The sequence below is a fragment of the Pristis pectinata genome, chromosome 17, assembly GCF_009764475.1.
Source record: "Pristis pectinata isolate sPriPec2 chromosome 17, sPriPec2.1.pri, whole genome shotgun sequence".
Lineage (NCBI taxonomy): Eukaryota > Metazoa > Chordata > Chondrichthyes > Rhinopristiformes > Pristidae > Pristis > Pristis pectinata.
This window is the reverse complement of record NC_067421.1, coordinates 35,694,115-35,714,094: the sequence shown is the minus strand read 5'-3', so window position 1 is coordinate 35,714,094 and position 19,980 is coordinate 35,694,115. Positions and strand designations below refer to the sequence as shown.

General features: G+C 43.4%; 1 protein-coding gene and 1 long non-coding RNA gene across 5 annotated transcripts in view; one reads left to right on the top strand and one right to left on the bottom strand.

The window, feature by feature from the left end:
• The first annotated feature begins 1,328 nt into the window (after positions 1 to 1,328).
• Positions 1,329 to 19,980, top strand: part of LOC127579663 (uncharacterized) — a 92,887-nt gene continuing 74,235 nt past the window's right edge. For all 3 annotated transcript variants that reach the window (XR_007957713.1, XR_007957714.1, XR_007957715.1), the window contains exon 1: positions 1,329 to 1,456. This is a non-coding gene — a long non-coding RNA (uncharacterized LOC127579663). The remainder of the gene's footprint in view (positions 1,457 to 19,980) is intronic.
• Positions 1,450 to 19,980, bottom strand: part of LOC127579662 (seizure 6-like protein) — a 213,451-nt gene continuing 194,920 nt past the window's right edge. Inside the window, exons 13-17 of one of the 2 annotated variants that reach the window (XM_052032610.1) lie at positions 14,788 to 14,982; positions 10,181 to 10,213; positions 7,587 to 7,701; positions 6,479 to 6,581; positions 1,450 to 4,302 (exon numbers count right to left, since the gene is read on the bottom strand). In XM_052032610.1, coding sequence (XP_051888570.1) covers positions 4,273 to 4,302; positions 6,479 to 6,581; positions 7,587 to 7,701; positions 10,181 to 10,213; positions 14,788 to 14,982 — 476 coding nt within the window. In that variant the 3' untranslated portion in view covers positions 1,450 to 4,272. The remainder of the gene's footprint in view (positions 4,303 to 6,478; positions 6,582 to 7,586; positions 7,702 to 10,180; positions 10,214 to 14,787; positions 14,983 to 19,980) is intronic. The other variant, XM_052032611.1, reaches the window with a different exon arrangement.

Below are 19,980 nucleotides of genomic sequence, written 5' to 3'. Positions count from 1 at the left end.
CACAGGTCCCACTATTTGGTTGGTAGATTAATTGGCCATTGTAACTTGCAACTAATGAGTAGGTGAGGGGTAGAATCTGGGGGGACTTGATGGGAATGTGGGGAGAATAAAATGGGATTAGTATAAGTGGGTGGTTGATGGTTAGCTTGGGCTGAAGAGCCTATTTGCATATGATGTTATAATGATGTTATGACATGCTCTATGATGTTATAATTCTATGACAACTTTTACATTCTGTTTTCACATAGAGAGTGGTGAATTGTTTTACACAGAGGGTGGTAAGTATGTGGAACGAGCTGCCAAAGGAAGTGCTTATGTCTGGCACAATTACGACATATAAAAGGCATTTGGACAGTTATGTGAATTGGAAAGGTTTAGAAGGATATGGGCCAAACACAAGGAAATGGGACTAGCTCAGTTAGACAACTTGGTCGGTATGGACAAGCTGGGCCAAAGGGCCTGTTTCTCTGCTGTATAACTCTATGACTCTAACTGTTTGCTGTTTGATTGGGTGAGCTGCTCGGAAGCAAGAGGACCCCAGACAGGTCCAGACAGAACTGGCAAGTCTTCCAATGTAGGGCTCTGACCCATCAGGAAAATCTACTGAAGCCAATTGGCTGCAGTCAGTTTTAAATTGATGTTATTGTGAACAATTCCAGTGAGCCCACAGTGATAAACCTGACTCTTGTTGCTATTCCCAGTGGCCCATGGAAACGGTGCCCACTGTGAACAAACAAGATAAACGAAGGCCAAGTTAGCAGCATAATTGCCCGGAGTTGGCTCATGCCCACCAGTATCTCTGGTTTCAGAATTAAACAAAGCACCAGTAAAATCTGCTTTGGCCCAAGGCTAACAAGATACATAAAAATCAAAAAACTGCAGATGCTGGAAATCTGAAATAAAAACAGTGAATTCTGGAAACACTCAGTAGGTCAGGCAGTATCTGTGGAAAGAGAGAGAGGTAATGTTTGAAACATTAACTTTGTTTCTATTTCCACACATTCTGCTTGTGCTGTTGAGTATTTCTTAATATATATATATATTAACAACTATAATCTAAAGAATACCAGAGTAATATTTGCCTTAATTTATAGTACTTTTACTTTTGACTCAGAAGGTTTTAGGTTCAAGTCCTATCTGATGTACCAGGGAGTATTGAGATATCTTTCAAATGAGATATTAAATCAAAGCCCAGTCTGTTCCTACGGATAAATCCAAAAGATTTCCTAGCACTGTTGACCAAAATCAATCCCTAAATCAACAGGGTTAGGAATGTTTCATCTGGACTTTGTGTGAGGTTGCTGCTTGTACATTGGCTGCCACATTCTCTGCATTGCAACAGTGGCTACTCTCCAGATGTACTTCATTGACTAGAGCACCTTGGGACATGCTGGATCACGGAAAGTGCGTCTGTTCATTAATAACAAAATTTCCCACTCAGCCAAGCCAACTGCAGGTAAGATATTTGCTCATAAGCAGACAGTAAGTTGATAATATTAAGTTGTAGTTAGAACCTTGCTGAACCAATACCAGGTGGTCCTTGTAGAGTGAGGAGTACAGAGAATTATTTTAAAAATATCGATCACTGTATTTTTTTCCATGCCTTCTGTTGTGGAAGGTTAAACCACCTTTCCAAGCAGTTTTCTTTGAGTCTCCCTTTAGCCATACATTTCTCGAGGAACCTGTAGTGCCATGGTACACAAGCTCACAAGGCAAAGGAGCAGAAGTAGGCCATTCAGCCCATTGAGTCTGCTCCACCACTTCACCATGAGCTAAACTATTCTCCCATCTAGCCCCAATTCCCGGCCTTTTCCCCATATCCCTTGATACCCTGACTACCTATCAATTTCCTCCTAAAACACCCTCAATGATCGGGTCTCCACAGCTGTATGTGGCAACAAATTCCATAAATCCACGACCCTCTGGCTAAAGAAATTTCTCCTCATCTCTGTTTTAAACCGGTACCCTCTAATTCTAAAACTGTGCCCTCTTGTTCTGGACTCACCCACCAAGGGAAACAACTTAGCCACATCTACTCTGTCCAGTCCCTTCAACATTCGAAATGTTTCTATGAGGTCCCCTCTCATTCTTCTATACTCCAATGAATACAGACCAAGAGCCGACAAATGCTCCTCATATGTAAGCCCTTGCATTCCGGGAATCATCCTCGTAAATCTTCTCTGAACCCTCTTCAACATCAGTACATCCTTTCTAAGATAAGGGACACAAAACTGCACACAGTATTCCAAATGAGGTCTCACCAGTGCCCCATAGAGCCTCATCAACACCTTCTTAGTTTTATATGCTATTCCTCTTGAAATGAATGCCAACATAGCATTCGCTTTCCTTACTGCCAATCCAACCTGGTGGTTAACCTTTAGGGTATAACATCCAGTGCTCCATTTTCACAGGTAAGTCTGGACATAGTATTCAACAGGATGAATCATTATTCAGGTTGACCAACACAGCTGAACTTGTTCCAGTCCTCAGCTGCCCGTGTTTATGGACGCTGACTGGAAGTGAGAATCGGGGCTGATACTATACCAAGTTCCCAGCTCAGGGGGCAGCCTTGAGACCCCAACTCATGCCTGCTCCCAGCTCAGCTTGGACCTGGGATCCAAACCAAATCCTTCTGAACTGCAGGGCAGCTCCTCACAGCATGAACTTGTTCCTCAACAGAGTGAGTCAAACTGTGTTGTTTTAACACCAATGGCACTTCACATTACAAGGGCAGGGGGAGAACTATCAATATATTTTGTAACTGACCACAGCAATGTTTAATCAGCGCAGAATTCTCCATGGTGTAACTTTATCAGCAGAATAAAAATGTTCAATAGCAAGTAGCAAAGAGGCAAGTTCAAAAAATCCTTCCCTATCCACACGTGCTGGTGTTATGTGCTTTGCTTATATTTGGAGCATATATGAAAACAGAGATACCAACAAAATCTATGTTACCAAGGGCATGTATTAATTCTGTGGATGTACAGCAAGAATATACATGCACAGATGTACATCACATCACATCAGATGTTTTTCAATTAATGAATATACACAGACATACAGTACATGCATGTATACACATGTATGTGCCTGTATATACATAATATATATATATACAGGGAAAGTACGTACACAGATGGTGTACAGTTAGGCATAAAGGAGACATTTGGAAAATATTTGTCAAGCAATTTTCCCATTATAAGGACCATGTAGAAATGTAGGGACAGACATAGGTCAATCAGCCCCTCAAGTCTGTCCCATCACTTAATCTGATCATGGGTGATCAGTGACCTAACTCTATACACCAGCCTTTCCTCCTTGTCTCTCAATGCCTTTGGTTTACAAAATGCTGTCAATCTCAGATTTAACAATTAACTCAACAAAGTCAAATAGATGGCTATCTAAATTGAACTTTAAAGGAGAGGGGTATTTTGCATTCAAGGTGATGAACCAATGTCTGTGTCAGAATAGGTTATCAAAATATTCATTGGGGCTACTGTTTTGAAATAAATGAAGTAAAACTTCCTCATTTCCCATGTAATGGTCAACCATCATTTTGGATCATCTCCATTCCAAACCACTCTTGTGACATCAAGTGCTGCTTCCATGTGGGTACCATGCCTGGAGGATAATATTATCTTCCAAAGGCTGGTTTGAATAGACACCCCACCCAATCCCCGTCTCGATCCCAACGATTGCTATTAAAATCAATAGAACTTCTCCGGAACAGAGGAAAGCTACAGGAGCCACATGAAACAATTTTACACAATGCCTGTGCCCATTTGGTAGCACAAACCTTGCTATATAGTAGTGGCAACATGTTGTACTGTGCTTCCAAAATTGAAGTCAATGTAATGAATTTCAGTGGCAGAGTATAATGTGTCGATACTATTTGTATAGTGTGGTTAGTGCAACCAAATAGGCATGAATTTCTAGAAATTTAATTTGGACATTGGGGAATTGCTTTGTCCAAAAATAAATTGCTGTACATGTATTTTTTTTCAAACATTTTGGTCTCCTTTAACTACTCAGTTTTGCTTCTGAATAACATCGGGAAAATTTGAGGAGCTTGTCCCACGCCGAGATGCAAGGCTTATTTACAGGGGAACACAGCTGGGTACATTACACGTAGGGGGGCATCCAGGTCTAGGAGATCAGTGATTGCTACTCTGGATTGGAAAGCGTGGAGAAGTGTCATTCTCTGGGTTCGGTACTGGCAAGGTTCTGGCAGTTTTCTGGAATCTCATTATCCTGCCTCTCCCCTGTCTTTGTTCATATGGAAACTTCATATTCTCTAGTGTCCTGGAATGAGATGGAGGAACAAAGGTAGAACATTGAGAGCAGCGCTCTTTTTATCTATCTCAGTAACAATGACAAAATTGTTATACCAACCTCAAACCATCAAAGTAACCACCATTAAGGCAATGAGCAAAGTAAAGCAGAGGTGAGATGAAGAGATTTTGCGTTACCTGGCAAGTTGTTATGATCTAGAATACATTGACCAAAAGGGTGTTGGTAGCAGACTTTTTAATGACTTACACTGTGCAAAGGAGATTAACCAGGTTGTTGCCCAGATTGGAGGACTTTAGTGTGAGATTAGATAAACTGAGTTTGATTTTCTCTAGAGCAAAGGAGGCTGAGGGCTGACCTGATCGAGGTATATAAAATTATGAGGCATAGGTAGGCTGAATAGTCAGAATCTTTTTCCCATGATAGTGGTATCGAAAACAAGAGGCAATAGGTTTAAAGTGAGAGGAAGGAGTTTTAAAGCGGATTAGAGGGGAATGTTCTTTTCACACAGAGAGTGGTTGATCTCTGGAACTCGCTGCCAGAGGACGTGGTGGACTCAGATACAATCACTGCGTTTAAGAGACATGTTGACGAGGACTTGAATAGGCAAGGCGTAGAAGGATAATGTGGGCAAAGTGGATTAGTGTAGATAGGGAAAAGGTTCGACATGGTCCCGGGGTGGGCCGAAAGGCCTGCTTCTGTGCTGTATAGCTCCATCGCTCTATGACAAAAGAAAACTGGATGAAGGACGGGAATTCTCTGACCTATGAGGAGGGAGGAGGGGAATAATTGGGTAGCCCTTACGTAGAGTTGGTGTAGACTCATTGGCAAATAACTTCCTTCGGTGCTGTATGAATGTGATTCAGAGTTATCAATGAAAGACAACTTACTGTGCTGTCATGTGTTGCCTTTACAAGTACTATGGTGTAATATTTTAAAAGGTGTGTTATCCTTTTAAACTTTTTACTCTCTGTGACTTCACCTTCCAATGTGCTTGTCCAGGTGGTATTCTCCATGCTTCAGACTAATCAATGAGAGTCTGGTATGTCTATGAGCATAAGAACATTTGAAGGAGTAGGCAGCTCTGGAACCTGTGTTATAATTCAATCAGATCCTGCTCCACTTTCCTGCCAGATCCCATCTTCTGATTCCCTGAATATCCAAAAAACTGTCAACCTCAGTCTTAAATATATTAAGCAACTGAGCATCTACAACCCTCTGCATGAAGAAATTTCTCCTTGTCTCAGTCCTACATAGATGACCCACTATCCTGAGACTCTTGATCCTGAGACTATTCAGTCTGAGGCCCATCATGACTGACCACGATCCCATTTTCCCAGTGTTGAGACATGTGCTTTCCTTTGAGGATGAGTTCCAATATAATAATCAGGTGCAATGCATTTACCTTCTCTAGCCCAGGAGTACCATGGTTGATTACCCTAAATCTTCTTACTGTCTCATTGAACTCAGAGCAGGGATTAGACCTTGGACTTTCCCAAGCCATATGATTGATGATAGCCCCAGAATTGTATTTATCCATTAATCCATTGAAGGATTCTTATGAAATGAATTCTCAAACATAGTCTTCACTAAAGTACTGACCACTGTCCAAAGTAACATAGATTGGGTGGAGAGATTCACTTTTGCCTGCTGACTGTGAATGAGTACAAGAGTTCTGGCCACTGGTCATATTCACTTCCTAACATTTATTTCTGTGGACTTCAGTGAAATGAAACATGTGGCAGTGAAAGCAACTGATGGCTAATAATCCTTCATCCATCAGCAAAATGACCAAAGACAAATTCCTCTTCATAATCTTTTGCTGCAGTTTCTTGTGAGATACTGGTAGACAAATGACCAACTGTTTCACATTCATGGTCTTGACTCTTGAATGAATCAATGCCTCGACTTTCTGCCTCTGTTATTTGCTTGGAAGAACCTTTCAATTTTCACTTATTTGCAAATATTTTGATGACACTGTCCATTGTGTAAGCAACATCATCAGGTCATCCTTGTTGCTTCATATTATTCCTGTAATTGCAAACTACCTTTGGCTACTTGACTTGTCCAGAGCCAACAAACCTTTTCCATTTCCAAATTTTCCACATTCCAGAATACAGACCCAATCATTCTTGAACTAACCCCCTCCCCCCTCCACCCCCCCCCGCATAAGAATCTGGTTACGTACTCCTGTCTCATAGATGGGATTGTCGAAGGCTGTTTCCACCGTAATTTGGCTGTATGGATGAGAGGACATCAGAGGCAGGCGCAGGTTCGAGTGATATCTGCACCTGGAAAAGAGTGAGAGAAAGAAAAATTGGATAGGTGGTAGTTGTAACTGCAACTGTGCACCAGGTCTTTGATGATGTGTGGAGCAGTATGAGAGAGCACCTGTGTTTGCAGTTTCCTTCTCCAGGGAGCAAGTTACTACAGACTACACTAAATGAAAAGGAATTCTGTGCTCATCAGCCTCTTTACGATGATCAATACTACAGATCCATGCTCAGTTTCCTGGCAACAATTGCGATTCCTTCATCCTGCATGAATCCTCTGTGTCGGCTTAATCCTTATCAAACCATTAGGTTCCTGGGTGATCATGCCTGTCTCCGTCAGGCTGGGCTTGTGACTTCTGTCAGGAATCTGGGCACAGGCACAGAAGTGGTGTGCTTAATCAAAACCACAGCTGGGAAAGAGACCACAGTAGCTTTGTCACTGGACAAATGATCCCAACCTGGCTCATGGGGAATTTTACAACACTGCTGGATTGTTATAAAAATCTATCTCATTTGCCATGCCTTTTACCGGTGAAAATCTGCTATTCTTACCCTGTCTGAATGATGTTTGATTGGTTCACATTATGTTCCTCCTGCTAAGATTTTGACTCAGTGATGATAAAGGAAGAGGAACAAATGGCCAAATTAACATAGCGGAATGTTGAAAGGGTGCTACCATTCACCCCCTGTGTCCATATCCTTCTCCTTCCAAATGGTGAGTGTCTTAGATTTGGCTTGGAAGCGTTGGTGAGTTTGGAATAGAGTCTGGCTACCCAAGCAGAGCCCAATGGAACCTGACCAAATGAATTGAGTTCAAGTGAGGTCTGGCCAGCTCAGCTCGGTACTTCATCCAGGGTGTGATTATTTGCTTAGTATTACTCAACGTGGCCTCTGTCCTTATCTGTGCGTGTGCTGCGCTTTTTATTTGCTTTTAAATGCCACCAGGACCAGATGAGATTCTGGATGTCTGTGATCGAATTGGGTTCAAGGTCAAATTGGGTCCAAAGGGTTACCGTTGCTTACCTGGTGACGTAAATGTAGGCGCTTCCCAGCAGTATGGAGATGATGAGGATGGGGATGAATATTGCCAGAGCCATGTTTCCACCATCCATTGGTCTCTCCGCAGCTGCCTCTGCTGCTGGGGAGTGGGGAGGAAGCAAGAGAAAGGTCACTTTATTCTCTCAGAGCTCCTTCGGTCCCACACTTAAGCTGTGAGGGTCTTTCCCCTTCCCTGAATTTTTTCTCCCCTCTTCCCCTGAAGATGCTGAGACTCTTCTTCCACTGAGAAAAGCATCGGGAGTGTTGGCTTTGTCAGACAAATGGCTGTTCTTTATGAACAAGCTCTGAATGTGACACTTCTCAGTTGGAAGGAAGGTGGCCTCAGAGTGACTTTAACAATATAAATAGCTTAGAGTCATTGAGTCAAACAGCATGGAAACAGGCCCTTCAGCCCAACTCGTCCATGCCAACTGTGTTGCCCAGCGAGCTAGTCCCATCTGCCCGCGTTTGGCCATAGCCCTCCAAACCTCTCCTATCCATATACTTATCTGGATGGCTTTTAAATATTGATAATGTGCCCGCCTCAATAACTATTTCTGGCAGCTCATTCTAAATACGCACCACCCTTTGTGTGAAGAAACTGTCCCTGATGTCCCTTTTAAATCTCTTGTGTCTGCCCTCCTGCCTTTAGCAGCCTGGGAAAAAGACGATGTGCTTTCACCCTGTCAATACCCCTCATGATCTTCTATACCTCTGTCAGGTCACCCCTCAATCTCCTACGTTCCAGGGAATAAAGTCCTAGTCTACACAACCTCTCCTTGTAACTCAGGCCCCCAAATCCTGGTAAATCTTTTCTGCGCTCCTTTTAGTTTAATAACATCATTCCTCTAACAGGGTAACCAAAACTGTGCACAGTACCAAGTGTGACCTCACCAATCTCTTATATAATGCACTCCTCCTTTGCTATTTTAATTGCTACTTTATCGCAGAAGGACTGGTTTAACAAACAATACTAGCAGAAAGTAATAGCTGATGGAGAGGTTGGCCAATATATCAACTGCCTGGGTTTCATTTCCATCAATTTGATTGGATAAAAGCACCAAGTAGGGCCAAACGTAGTAATCTCAACTCAATGTAGAAAGGACATTGAAACTTGGTCTTGCCTGCATTTGGCTGAAAAGCCAGTGCTGCAGTTACCTAATGAACCATCAGCTGCTTTCCAGCTCAACCACATTACAACTAGTCTGTTCTCGTTTCCATTATACACACTGCACCTTTGGCTGCCAATGTTGAGTGGTGCAGGCACAGTAGTGTAGCGGTTAGCGTAACGCTTTACAGCGCCAGTGACCCGGATTCAATTCCGGCCGCTGTCTGTAAGGAGTTTGTACGCTCTCCCCATGTCTGCGTGGGTTTCCTCGGGGCGCTCTGGTTTCCTCCCACAGTCCAAAGACATATGGGCATTTTATGTTGACGCCGGAAGCGTGGCCACACATATGGGCTGCCCCCAGAACACTCTACGCAAAAGGTGCATTTCACTGTGTGTTTTGATGTACATGTGACCAATAAGATACCTTATCTTATTGTCTTGCTTGCATTATGGCCTCTACTCTCGTCTCAGTGCATGGGTCCATAACATTGACTACTGCCGCCATGTCCCTGCATCAGACTTTCAGTTTGGGATATGAGCTGGAGCAAGGGTTGATAGAGCAGGAGGTGATAGTGGCCCTGGAAGGGGTGAGTGTCCAAAGGATGAAAATGCAAAATATAACCAGGCTCTTGGTTTGACTCCACCAAGATGGGTGGTGTTGGAAGCAAATTAGATAGGTGTAGAAAGAAGTTCTGATCAAGAGATTTTGAACCGAGACATTAACTCTGTTTAGCTCTCCACAAAACTACCTCACCTGTGGAGTATTTTCAGCAATTGCATATTTCTTCGATCTGCAGCTTTTTGATTTTCATGTTGTACCAGGCCCGAGAGTCCTTGATGTAAGCACCAAGTGCCAATTGTTTAAACACACAGACATATAAATTGGAAGCAGTAGAAGGCCAATTGGTCTCTTAAGCCTGTTCTGCCATTCAATGAGATCACGGCAGATCTGACTGGAACCTCAACTCTGCTTTTCTGTCTACCCCAGTAACCTTTCTCCCCCTTGCTTATCAATAATCTATCTACCTCTTTCTCAATAATATTTAAAGAATCCACTTCCACTGCCCTTTGAGGAAGAGCGTTCCATAGACTCACAATCCTCTGAGAAAAGAAATTGCCTTATCTCCTCATCTCTGTATTAAATCAGCGACTCATCATTGTTAAGTAGTGATCTCTAATTCTATACTCTCCCACAAGGAAGATATGTTCTGCTTCTAACATGTGGTGTACCCAATCTGAAAGCAGTTGATGTGATATTACAGAGAGACCTTTACTCTGGGTCCAGTACATGCAGTAACTGAAGTGTGTAAACTTGTGTGGGTAACATTTAGTAAAGCTTCAATCTCCATCCAACCCATTTTGCATTTTCTCATAACCACGATACGTATTCTTAGATTCTTGTCCCCAACCAGTTATTGAACCTTCTCATCGTCATCCTACAGTGACAGTTAAAACATTGCTGTCAACTCACCTTCCAATGAGTGTTCGAAGCCGTACTGAGCGGCTGAAAATAAAAAGAAGAACGAGTTTTCTTTTACAAATGAAAATCCTTAAAGCAGTTGTGCAAATTAGTACTCATCAGAATAATCCTGTAAATAGATTTCACAATGCAGCAATGTGGAGCTGAACAAGATTGTGACCATGTACTCCAGTTTCACTTAAGGGTCCAGTATAGTGCTTAAGCAAAAATAAATCCCTTGCTCTGCTGGTAACACATGAAGGATCATCCTGTCAGTTGTTTTGGGAGCTTAAGAAACATACTTGAAGACGTACGTCAGCCAAGGTTCAATATGTAGTATTTTGTCTTAAGTCAGAGGGTTTGAGATACTTACTGTGAGACCTGAGCACAAAAATCTAGGCTGACACTCCAGTGAGGGAATGCTACACTGTCAGAGGAACCATCTTCTGGATGAGACAGTTCAATGGCCTTTGAAGGATGATGCCAAAGATCCCATGGTACTATAATCAAGGGAGCTCGCCACACTGTCCTGACCAATATTAATCCCTCAGTCAACATCACTAAAAAAACATTTTATCTGGCAATTTACACATTGCTGTTCTTTGGAGCTAGTAAATGACTGTGCAAGAAGTAGTTAATTGGTTAGTTAATTGGACATTCTGAAAAGGATGTGAGTAGCCCCAAAGAGATGCAAATTGTTTCTTAAATTATGAAAAGCAAGTCCCAAGTGCAGCGGATCAATGCCTGGATTTTCTTGGAGCCCAATTCTCCAGTCTCACCAGCCATTAACTTCCCACCCTCTTTCCAATATTTTAGAAATCGAAATGCAGTGCCTTGTCGAAAGCCACTTTGCTTTTAATTTACTGCAGACATATAGAACATAGAGCATAGAACAATTACAGCACAATTCAGGTCCTTCAGCCCACAAAGCTGTGCCGAACTTGTCCCTACCCTAGAAATTACTAGGCTTACCCATAGCCCTCTATTTTACTCAGCTCCATAAATGTGCTGAGCCTGGGAACAGAATGGACAGTATCACAAATTATATATAACGTCAATACATAGAGTATTGATGTTATATATAATTTGTGATGCTGTTCATAGATACATACACTCAGTATATATACATATACCGTTATATATAATCGTGGAAGACTGCAGGCAAGAGAATGGACAATTCAACGCAGAAGGATATTTTAGAAGTGAGAATAGGGGACAGAAAATGCATCTTAAAGGTTAAGATTTTAAACACAAATGAGGTAGAAGTGATGGCAAATGCCCTTGCTAAAGTGGCTCTGATTAAAAGTTGAATATAAAATCTGAGTTTGGCAATATTGTGTAGTTCTGAGAAACAGCAAATAGAAGGTTATCGAGGCAGCTGGAAGGAATCAGAATTATCAGAAAAATAATGGTTAGAATTATGAATGGAATTGGGCTCATTCTCTCACTAAAGCTAAGTTTGTATTTATCCAAGAGTGCTTCAGGGTTATGAAGGACTGCCATGGGACAAGTGCAACAGAGTGTACTAATGGGAGAGCAAAATGCAAGATAACCACAAAAAGAAATAAGTAGGATTTTTTTTAAAGCCTCTAGGTGAAGGATGATGAGAATTTGGAATTCACTACCACACAGCTGCTGATATAGAACCCTTCAATTCTTTCACAAGGCACTTAAGAGGAACTCATGCTGAAATATTCTCTGATAATGTGATGCTGCTGGCGGATACTCAAGGGAGCAGTTTTTGCAATAGTGTTTATACTTGCAAAACATTATTGGACACTAGTGAGGTTCCAAGTAACTGCAGCTCCAGGACGTTAAAATTGTAGCTAAACAGAATGAGCTAATCTAATCAATAGTTAAGGAAACTGAGAAAGAGTTAGAACCTTTTCTGCTAACGATGCATTGACACAATTAAGAATAAAAAGAGCTGAGGAAAAAAAATATAGGATAAGTTAACAGAAGGCATGTTCAGGCTTTACACTGTACAGGTTGTGGGAGCTTGAAAGCCTCGATGACCAGACTCGAGAACAGCTTCTTCCCCACTGCTTTCAGACTCCTGAACCAATCACCTCTTTCACATCCCCTTCCCAGTGGCACTGCCACCTTCTCCGAATGTTAGTTCTGCCTCTTCCGTTATTGTCACTTTAGCCTTTCTTTTTACATGACTTTAGTTTGCACTTTTGTACTTTGCATCATTCCGTTGTTTTGCGCTTGTCACTGTATTTATTGGTGTGTTTATTATGACCATGTACACTGTTTGCTCTCTGAGCTTCACACAAGAGCAAGGAATTTCATTGCACCTAGGTGCATATGACAATAAACTAATCTGAACCTGACAGTAGTGTAGTTCTCTGTTTCCACACCCCCCTTCCCTCAATATTCCACAACCCTACCCAGAGTCCGAGACTGATGCAGGTACCCCATTCCTGGGATCTCACTCAACCAGAGGCCTCCCACCACTCTGAAGTTTCAGAGGAACATGGATCGCTACCATCAGAGGTCACCTGGGGTCAGGAGATTTCGGAGAAGAACCACCTTCGCCAGCAAGCGACAGGGCCCAGAAGGTCACTGACTGACAATCGTTAAGGAACCTTACTGCTTTGTTATGCTATTGAGGGATAAATATTGGCCAGGATATCAGAAAGAACTTCCAGGCGTTTCTTGGAAAAAGTGCTGTGGGATATTTTACATCTGAGACAGCAGAAAGAGTCTTGGTTTAATGTCTCGCCTAAAAGATGGTATCTTTGGCAGTAAAGTACTCCTTCAGTACTGCACTGGACTGGTTTGACTTTCTGCAATGCAATTGTAGGGATGTTATCTGCACCTGTGACATAATTTGCAAGGTCAGGTATTTTCAGCACAATGACTTCTTATCACATGCCATTAGCTTGGGTTCAAAGCCATTTTTGAGAAGACACCCTTTTCTGGGTTGAGCCAGCTGTTTGGAAGCGTTTAAGCTGGTTTCCCAGGTTGATACTAAAAGTGTATCTAAAAGCTAAACTTTTTGGGTTTTGAGGCTTAAAGACTGCCTCACTAAATTCTCATACAGGTTGTCCCTGGGTTACGAACGCCCGATTTACGAACACCCATGAACACCTATGAACAAGTCCCCTAATATTATTAAATTCAAAAGTCCAATGTACGTACTACATAAGTTTGTTCCTATGAACGGCAGAACTAATTTCCTCTCTCTCTGCTTTTGCAATTGTTCTTTCTTATCGGACTTATGTGCTTTTGATATAATTCATGCAGCACAGTAGAGGCATGGTTACCGTATCGAGTGACATAGGTGTACTATCCAACTTACGGATAAAATCGACTTATGAATGTCTGCAAAAACGGAGACACAAGAGACTGCAGATACTGGAATCTGGAGCAACAAGCAAGATGCTGGAGGAACTCAGCGGGTCAGGCAGCATCTATGGAGGGAAATGGACAGTCGATGCTTCGGGTCAAGACCCTTCATCTGGACTGAGAGCTTTCCAGATGAACGGTAGATTCTGCCTGACCCACTAAGTTCCTCCAGCATCTTGTGTGTTGTCTGGTAAAATAGAACCTGTTCATTACGTGGGAATGACCTCCAACCTGATGGCCTCAACATCGATTTCTCTAACTTCCGGTAACCCCACCCCTTCCTTTTCTCCCCTTCCCCCCCCCCCACTCCTTTGTCTTTCCTTATTCCTGTGGCTCCCTTCCCCCACCTTGATGACCTGCCCATCTCCTCTCCTCCCCTCCCCCATCCTTCATTCCATGGTCCATCGCCCTCTCCTACCGGATTCCTTCTTCTTCAGCCCTTTGCCTCTTCTACCTGTCACCCCTCAGCTTCTTACATCGTCCCGCCCTCCCTCACCCACCTACCTTCCCCCTCTCACCTGGACTCACCTGTCACCTGGACTCACCTATCCCCTGCCTGCGTGTGCTCCTCCCCCTCCCCTCACCTTCTTATTCCGGCTTCTGCCCTCTTCCTTTCCAGTCCTGAAGAAGGGTCTCGGCCTGAAACATCGACTGTTTATTTCCCTCCATGGAGGCTGCCTGACCTGCTGAGTTCCTCCAGCACTTTTTGTGTATTGCTCCAGATTCCAGCATCTGCAGAATTTCTTGTGTCATCTTTACTGTGAAATTTTGATCACCGCTCATGGTTGACACTTCCATTGCCTCCTGAGGCTCTCATCCTCTCTCCCCAGCTGTGGGCTCTTCAGATTTGGCTGCAGGATTGTATTTTCCACCCTCCATCTTGGCGGACTGCCTTAGAAGTAGCACAGTTCACATTGGCAACTTGATGAATTAGCGCTAAGTTGTGAACGTGAACAAGGAATGGGCAGCATGCCAATTCCTTTCGATGGGCATAGACCAAAGTCCAGGTGACGTGCTCAGACAGAATACTCAGCTCTTTCCCACCCCCATAAACCTGAGCATTAAGTTTGCACTCTAAATATAGCGCTAATTTTCTACTGCAAACTCTTGGATTTGTGGGCAATTCTCCTGATCCCACTGCTCGGAAAAGCTGCGAAGTGCGGAAGCTGGCCATTGGGGATCCAGAACCAGCTCGGAATACGCTGAAACCTTCTGGCGTACTTGGAGTGCGCACTGCTCAAGGGTGAGTAGAAATTTGGCCTTACCTTTACACAAAGGCAGTGGCCCACTCCAGTGGGATGGATGAGCAATGATGCATCTGATGGTCACCTCTCCAACCAGCTCAAACCCTTCATAACACATGAAGGTCAGCGTCTCTCCTGGCAGATACAGCCGCTTATATAGAATCTGGTAACCATTTTCTGGTAGTCCAGGGTTTTCACAGGCTACCGACTCTTCAGCTGAAAGATAAAAAATCAGACGGTTGGGAAAAGGATGTTATGGGGAAGGGGGACTGTTGACTTGCAGCAGTTTTCAGGTCAACCAATGATGCACTTTTGAGCACAAGGATGATCTGATGTTCTGTGGAAGAATTTATTGGACAGCTGGCAATAGTTAAGTTCCTGGGCTAGCCTCTTGAGAGTTTGATCATTGATCCAGGAACACGTTCAAATTACACCATGCTAGCTAAGAAATTTAAATTTGAGGTTTCTTTATTTGTTGTTTGGGATCTGCTTATCACTGGCAAGACTGGCATTTATTCCTTACCCTTAATTGCCCTCGAGAAGCCCCCTTCTGAATCGTAGTAGTCCTTCTGGGTAAGATGCTCCCACAGAAACATTAGGGAGGGAGTTTAACAACAATGAAGGAACCACGATATATTTATAAGGCAGAATGGTGTGCAACTTATTTCGTTACAAGGAGGCCATTTGGCCTATCAAGTCCCTGCTGGCTGTCAGAGCAAGCCTATCAACAATCCTCCCACTTGCTCACCAATCTCCCCAATTCTTCCAGGCAGCCACCCACATAAGGGGTAGGTCACAGTGGCCATTTAACCTACCGGCCAGCACATCTTTGGGATGTGGGAGGGAAACGGAGCAGCCAGCAGTAATAGGGAAAATGTGCAAGCTTCACACTGACAGCACCCAAGGTCAGGGTCGAACCTGGGTCCCTGGAGCTGTAAGATACCCTGTGCCATACTGTGCCAGAATGGGAGGGGAACCTACCTGAAGAGGGTGTTTCCTTGCACCTGAAGGCCTTGCTCTTTCGCAACATTACAGAACTTAAGAACTACAAACGAATATTGATTTGCTCACAATGGAGACACAAGAGAGACTGCAGATGCTGGAAATCTGGAGCAACGGACACAAAATGCTGGAGAAACTCAGCAGGTCAGGCAGCACCTATGGAGGGAAATGAACAGTCGGCATTTCGGGTTGAGACCCTTCATCAGATCCTCCAGTATTTTGTGTTCATTGTATTGATTTGCTCAGCACTGCACTGGTCATTGTGGGTGATCCATCAGACACTGTGAAAAGTTGCACCCTTTTCAAATTCAAAAGCCAAAACTCATTTAAAAACAAACATCTTTAGATCTCTGATCCTGTTACCTCAGGTGCTGCTGCCCGTGTTTGAGGTGAGGTGAGACATCCCCACGGCCCCTCAAGTCCAAAGGCTTCACATCATCAGCTGCAAGGAATGGCAGGGCATGACAGGAGCCTCATTTCCTTTACTCCTCTCCAAGGAGCCACAATCTGTCCCACCATCTGGACACGCCCGTCACAACTGAGGAAGCAAAATCTCAATGACAGGCAGCAACGGGACTGCAAACCTAATGCCATCTGGCTGGGAAGGCTGCCTTGTTGACACTCTGTTTGATGGAGTGCATTGTCTGTTGTGTACAGTTGGTTGGAATAGCGACCTTTGGCCTCTCTCTCTTCGTTTTCCGATTGGGTTAAATGACTTACATTTTTCTTTAAGTGAAGGCAGAAAGGAAAAGTTGAGGAGAAGGGTTTATTTGGACTGCAATTAAAGTATGGACATAAGGTCCCAGTGATTGAGAGATGACCTGGCTGTGGCTAACTGCCACACTCTTATAGGTACACAATGGCATATGGTTCTTTTGATATCTATTGTGCAGAAGAGCACATGCCAAAGAAAATGTTTTATTTAAAATATAACTTTGTGCTTCATGGGGATTTTGTATCATGATGCCATGCTTCCATTGCTCTTCACAGAATGATTCTGTGCTCCATTTTTCCCAGCAGAGAGAGAGAGTTAGAGAGCCACATTGTACAGAAACGGTTGCTGTAAGTACATCTCAAAACTGTGAGCATTGTTGACAACTGTAACATCTTTAGAACGCATTGAGACACAGGAAATAGATTTCACAACAGGTAGGGTTTACTTGCATGGTGGCATGTTATTTACATATTGAGCCTCTCATTGCAAAACTGAATATTCTGGACTGTATGCAAAACTGATTCATTGCTTGAGAATCAAGTACACCATTTGACACCAATAAAATCACAAAATAATCACAGAGATAGTCACAGAGGAAATAGAATGTTTCTTGCTTATGTTACACATCCAGGTAACTTCATGAACATTTTATATCATCAAGACAACCCCTGCCTCACCCTACCATAGATATTCCCCTTGCCTTATCCACCATTAACCATACTAAGGATTCTGATGCAGGGTCTTGACCTGAAACATTGAATATCCCTTTCCCTCCACAGATGCTGCCTGACCCGCTGAGTTCCTCCAGCAACTTGTTTGTTGCTCCAGATTCCAGCATCTGCAGTCTCTTGTGTCTACAAGAGAGAAAGCAAGTTAGTCTAAGTGGCACAGAAGGTGGGGAAGGATAATGGGTGGGTGAGGCAAAGGGATTGTCTGTAATAGGGTGAGATGATGCAACCATTAAATGGACAGTTGAGCTGGTTTGTCCCTCTCCACAGACGCTGCCTAACCTGCTGAGGATCTCCAGCATTCCCTGTTTTTCTTTCAAAAGGGGATTGGATGGGCAAAAAGGAATGTTGGATCAGCCATGATCCTATTGAAGCAGGCTTGAGGGACTGAATGGTGAGGGTGAAACTCACTGCCAAACGGAGCGTTTGAGGCAAATTACATTGACGCATATAGAGGGAGGATGGATGCGGGAGGAAGATCGGAATAGAAGGATTCGTTGATAGGATTAGCAAACGGAAGACGGGGCAATGCTCTTGTGGAGCAGAAACAGCAGTTGGGCCAAAAGGCTATTCTCAATGTTGGAAACTCCAGGTCCCCGGGGAAGGGTATGCCCTCCGTCGGTATTGCCTAATCTGTGGTATAGTAGTGCTGCCCATAACCAGCAACGATCGTCATCAAATGTTAAGAAGCGACCTCTTGATCAGCAGGATAATAAAAAAGAACTTTCTCTGAAACTTGCATCTGTTGAAGTCAATGGAATGCAACTTGGGGACTGAATAAGGATGACTTTCCACATGTTCAATTACAGACCAGTAATGGTACAGATAAGGCCATTCTGCCCATGTGGTCTATTCCAGTACAGCAACCCATCAGTCTCATTTTCCCATAGCCTTGCAAATCCCTCTTGTAATGAATTGACCTGTACGATCGGTATGCAAGACAAGTTTTTCACTGTACCTCGGTACATGTGACCATAATAAACCAATACCAATTCCCTTTTGAAAGAAGAACAAGGAATGTTGGAGATACTCAGCGTGTCAGGCAGCGTCTATCGAGAGAGACAGATCAGCTCAACCGTCCATTTAATGTATGTATCATCTCACCCAGTTACAGACAATCCCTTTGCCTCACCCACCCATTATCCTTCCCCACCTTCCCTGCCACTTAGACTAACTTGCTTTCTCTCTTGTAGACACAAAAGACTGCAGATGCTGGAATCCGGACCAAAAATCAAACTGCTGACTAAGTCCAGATAAAGGGTCTTGACATGAAACATTGACCGACCATTTCCCTCCACAGATGCTGCCTGACCCGCTGAGTTCCTCCAGCAGTTTTATTTTTCTTTCTCTCTTGCTCAGTTCTGATGAAGGGTCTTTGACCTGAAATATTGACTGTTTCTCCTTCCACAAATGCCACCTGACCTGTTGAGTTTTTCCAGCATTTTGTTATTATTTCTGATTCCCAGCATCTGTGTTTTTAAGAAAATTTTCAGCTATGGAGAGAGAACCCGAGTTAGTGTTCCAGATCAACGACTCTTCATCAGAGTCCCTTTTGAAAGGCCTGATTTAGGCTTCAGTACGATTGCTGAACTTATTTTTGATTAAAGGTGCTACTACTTTAAGTTGGCACATAGAAAACATAGAAGAGGAGAGTATTTTTTTAATTGCTGGGAGATTGAAGGGTATTAAATTCTGAGGAACGTGGGTGCCCTGTACACAAGTCACTGAAAGTTAACATGCAGGGACAATTAGGAAGGCAAATGGTATGTGGGCATTGACTATAAGAGGAAAGGTGTCTTACTGTAGTTACACAGGGCCACAGTGAGACTAGTAGTATTGGTTTATTATTGTCATTTGTACTGAGGTACAGTGAAGAACTTGTCTTGCATACTGTTCGTACAGATGCAGATACATAGAGTTAGTACAGAGTACATTGAGGTAGTACAGGTAAAAACAATAACAGAGTACAGAGTAAAGTGTCACAACTACAGGGAAATGCATTGCTGGTAGACAATAAGGTGCAAGGACATAACAAGGTAGATTGTGAGGTCAAGAGTCCACACCTAGGATATCACGTTTAGGAGCAACACACAAAATGCTGGAGGAATTCAGTGGGTTAAGCAACATCTATGGAAGGAAATGGACAGTTGATGTTTCAGGTCGAGACCCTTCATCTGGACTGAGTCTGCTGCCTGACCCACTGAGTTCCTCCAGCATCTTGTGTGTCTTGCTCCGGATTCCAGCTTCTCCAATCTCTAGTTCCATATCACGTATAGGTCTGGTCTCAATACCTAAGGAAGGATATACTTATGTCTGAAGGAGGGCAACATTGGTAAATTCCTGGGATGGGGACTGGACTGTGATGAGAAGTTAAACAGACTGTGCCTATATAGTTTAGAATTCAGAAGAATGAGGGGAGAACTCATCGAAAGATGCAAAATTCTTACGAGCTTGACGGGGATGATATTTTTCCTGGTTGGGGTGTCTGGAATCTGGGGGTCACTGTCTCAAAATAAGAGGTCAGTTATTCAGGAATGAGAAGAAAGTTCTTCATCCAGAGGGTGGTGAATTTTTCGGATTCTCCGTCGCGGGGGGGCTGTGTAGCCTCAGTTGCTGACTATATTCAAGACAGAAGTCGATAGAGATTAAGGAAATTGAGAATCTGGAGCAATACACAAGTGCTGGAGGAACTCAGCAGGTCAGGCAGCATCCATGGAGGGAAATAAACAGTCGACATCGCGGGTCGAGACCCGAAAAATATGGGTCGGT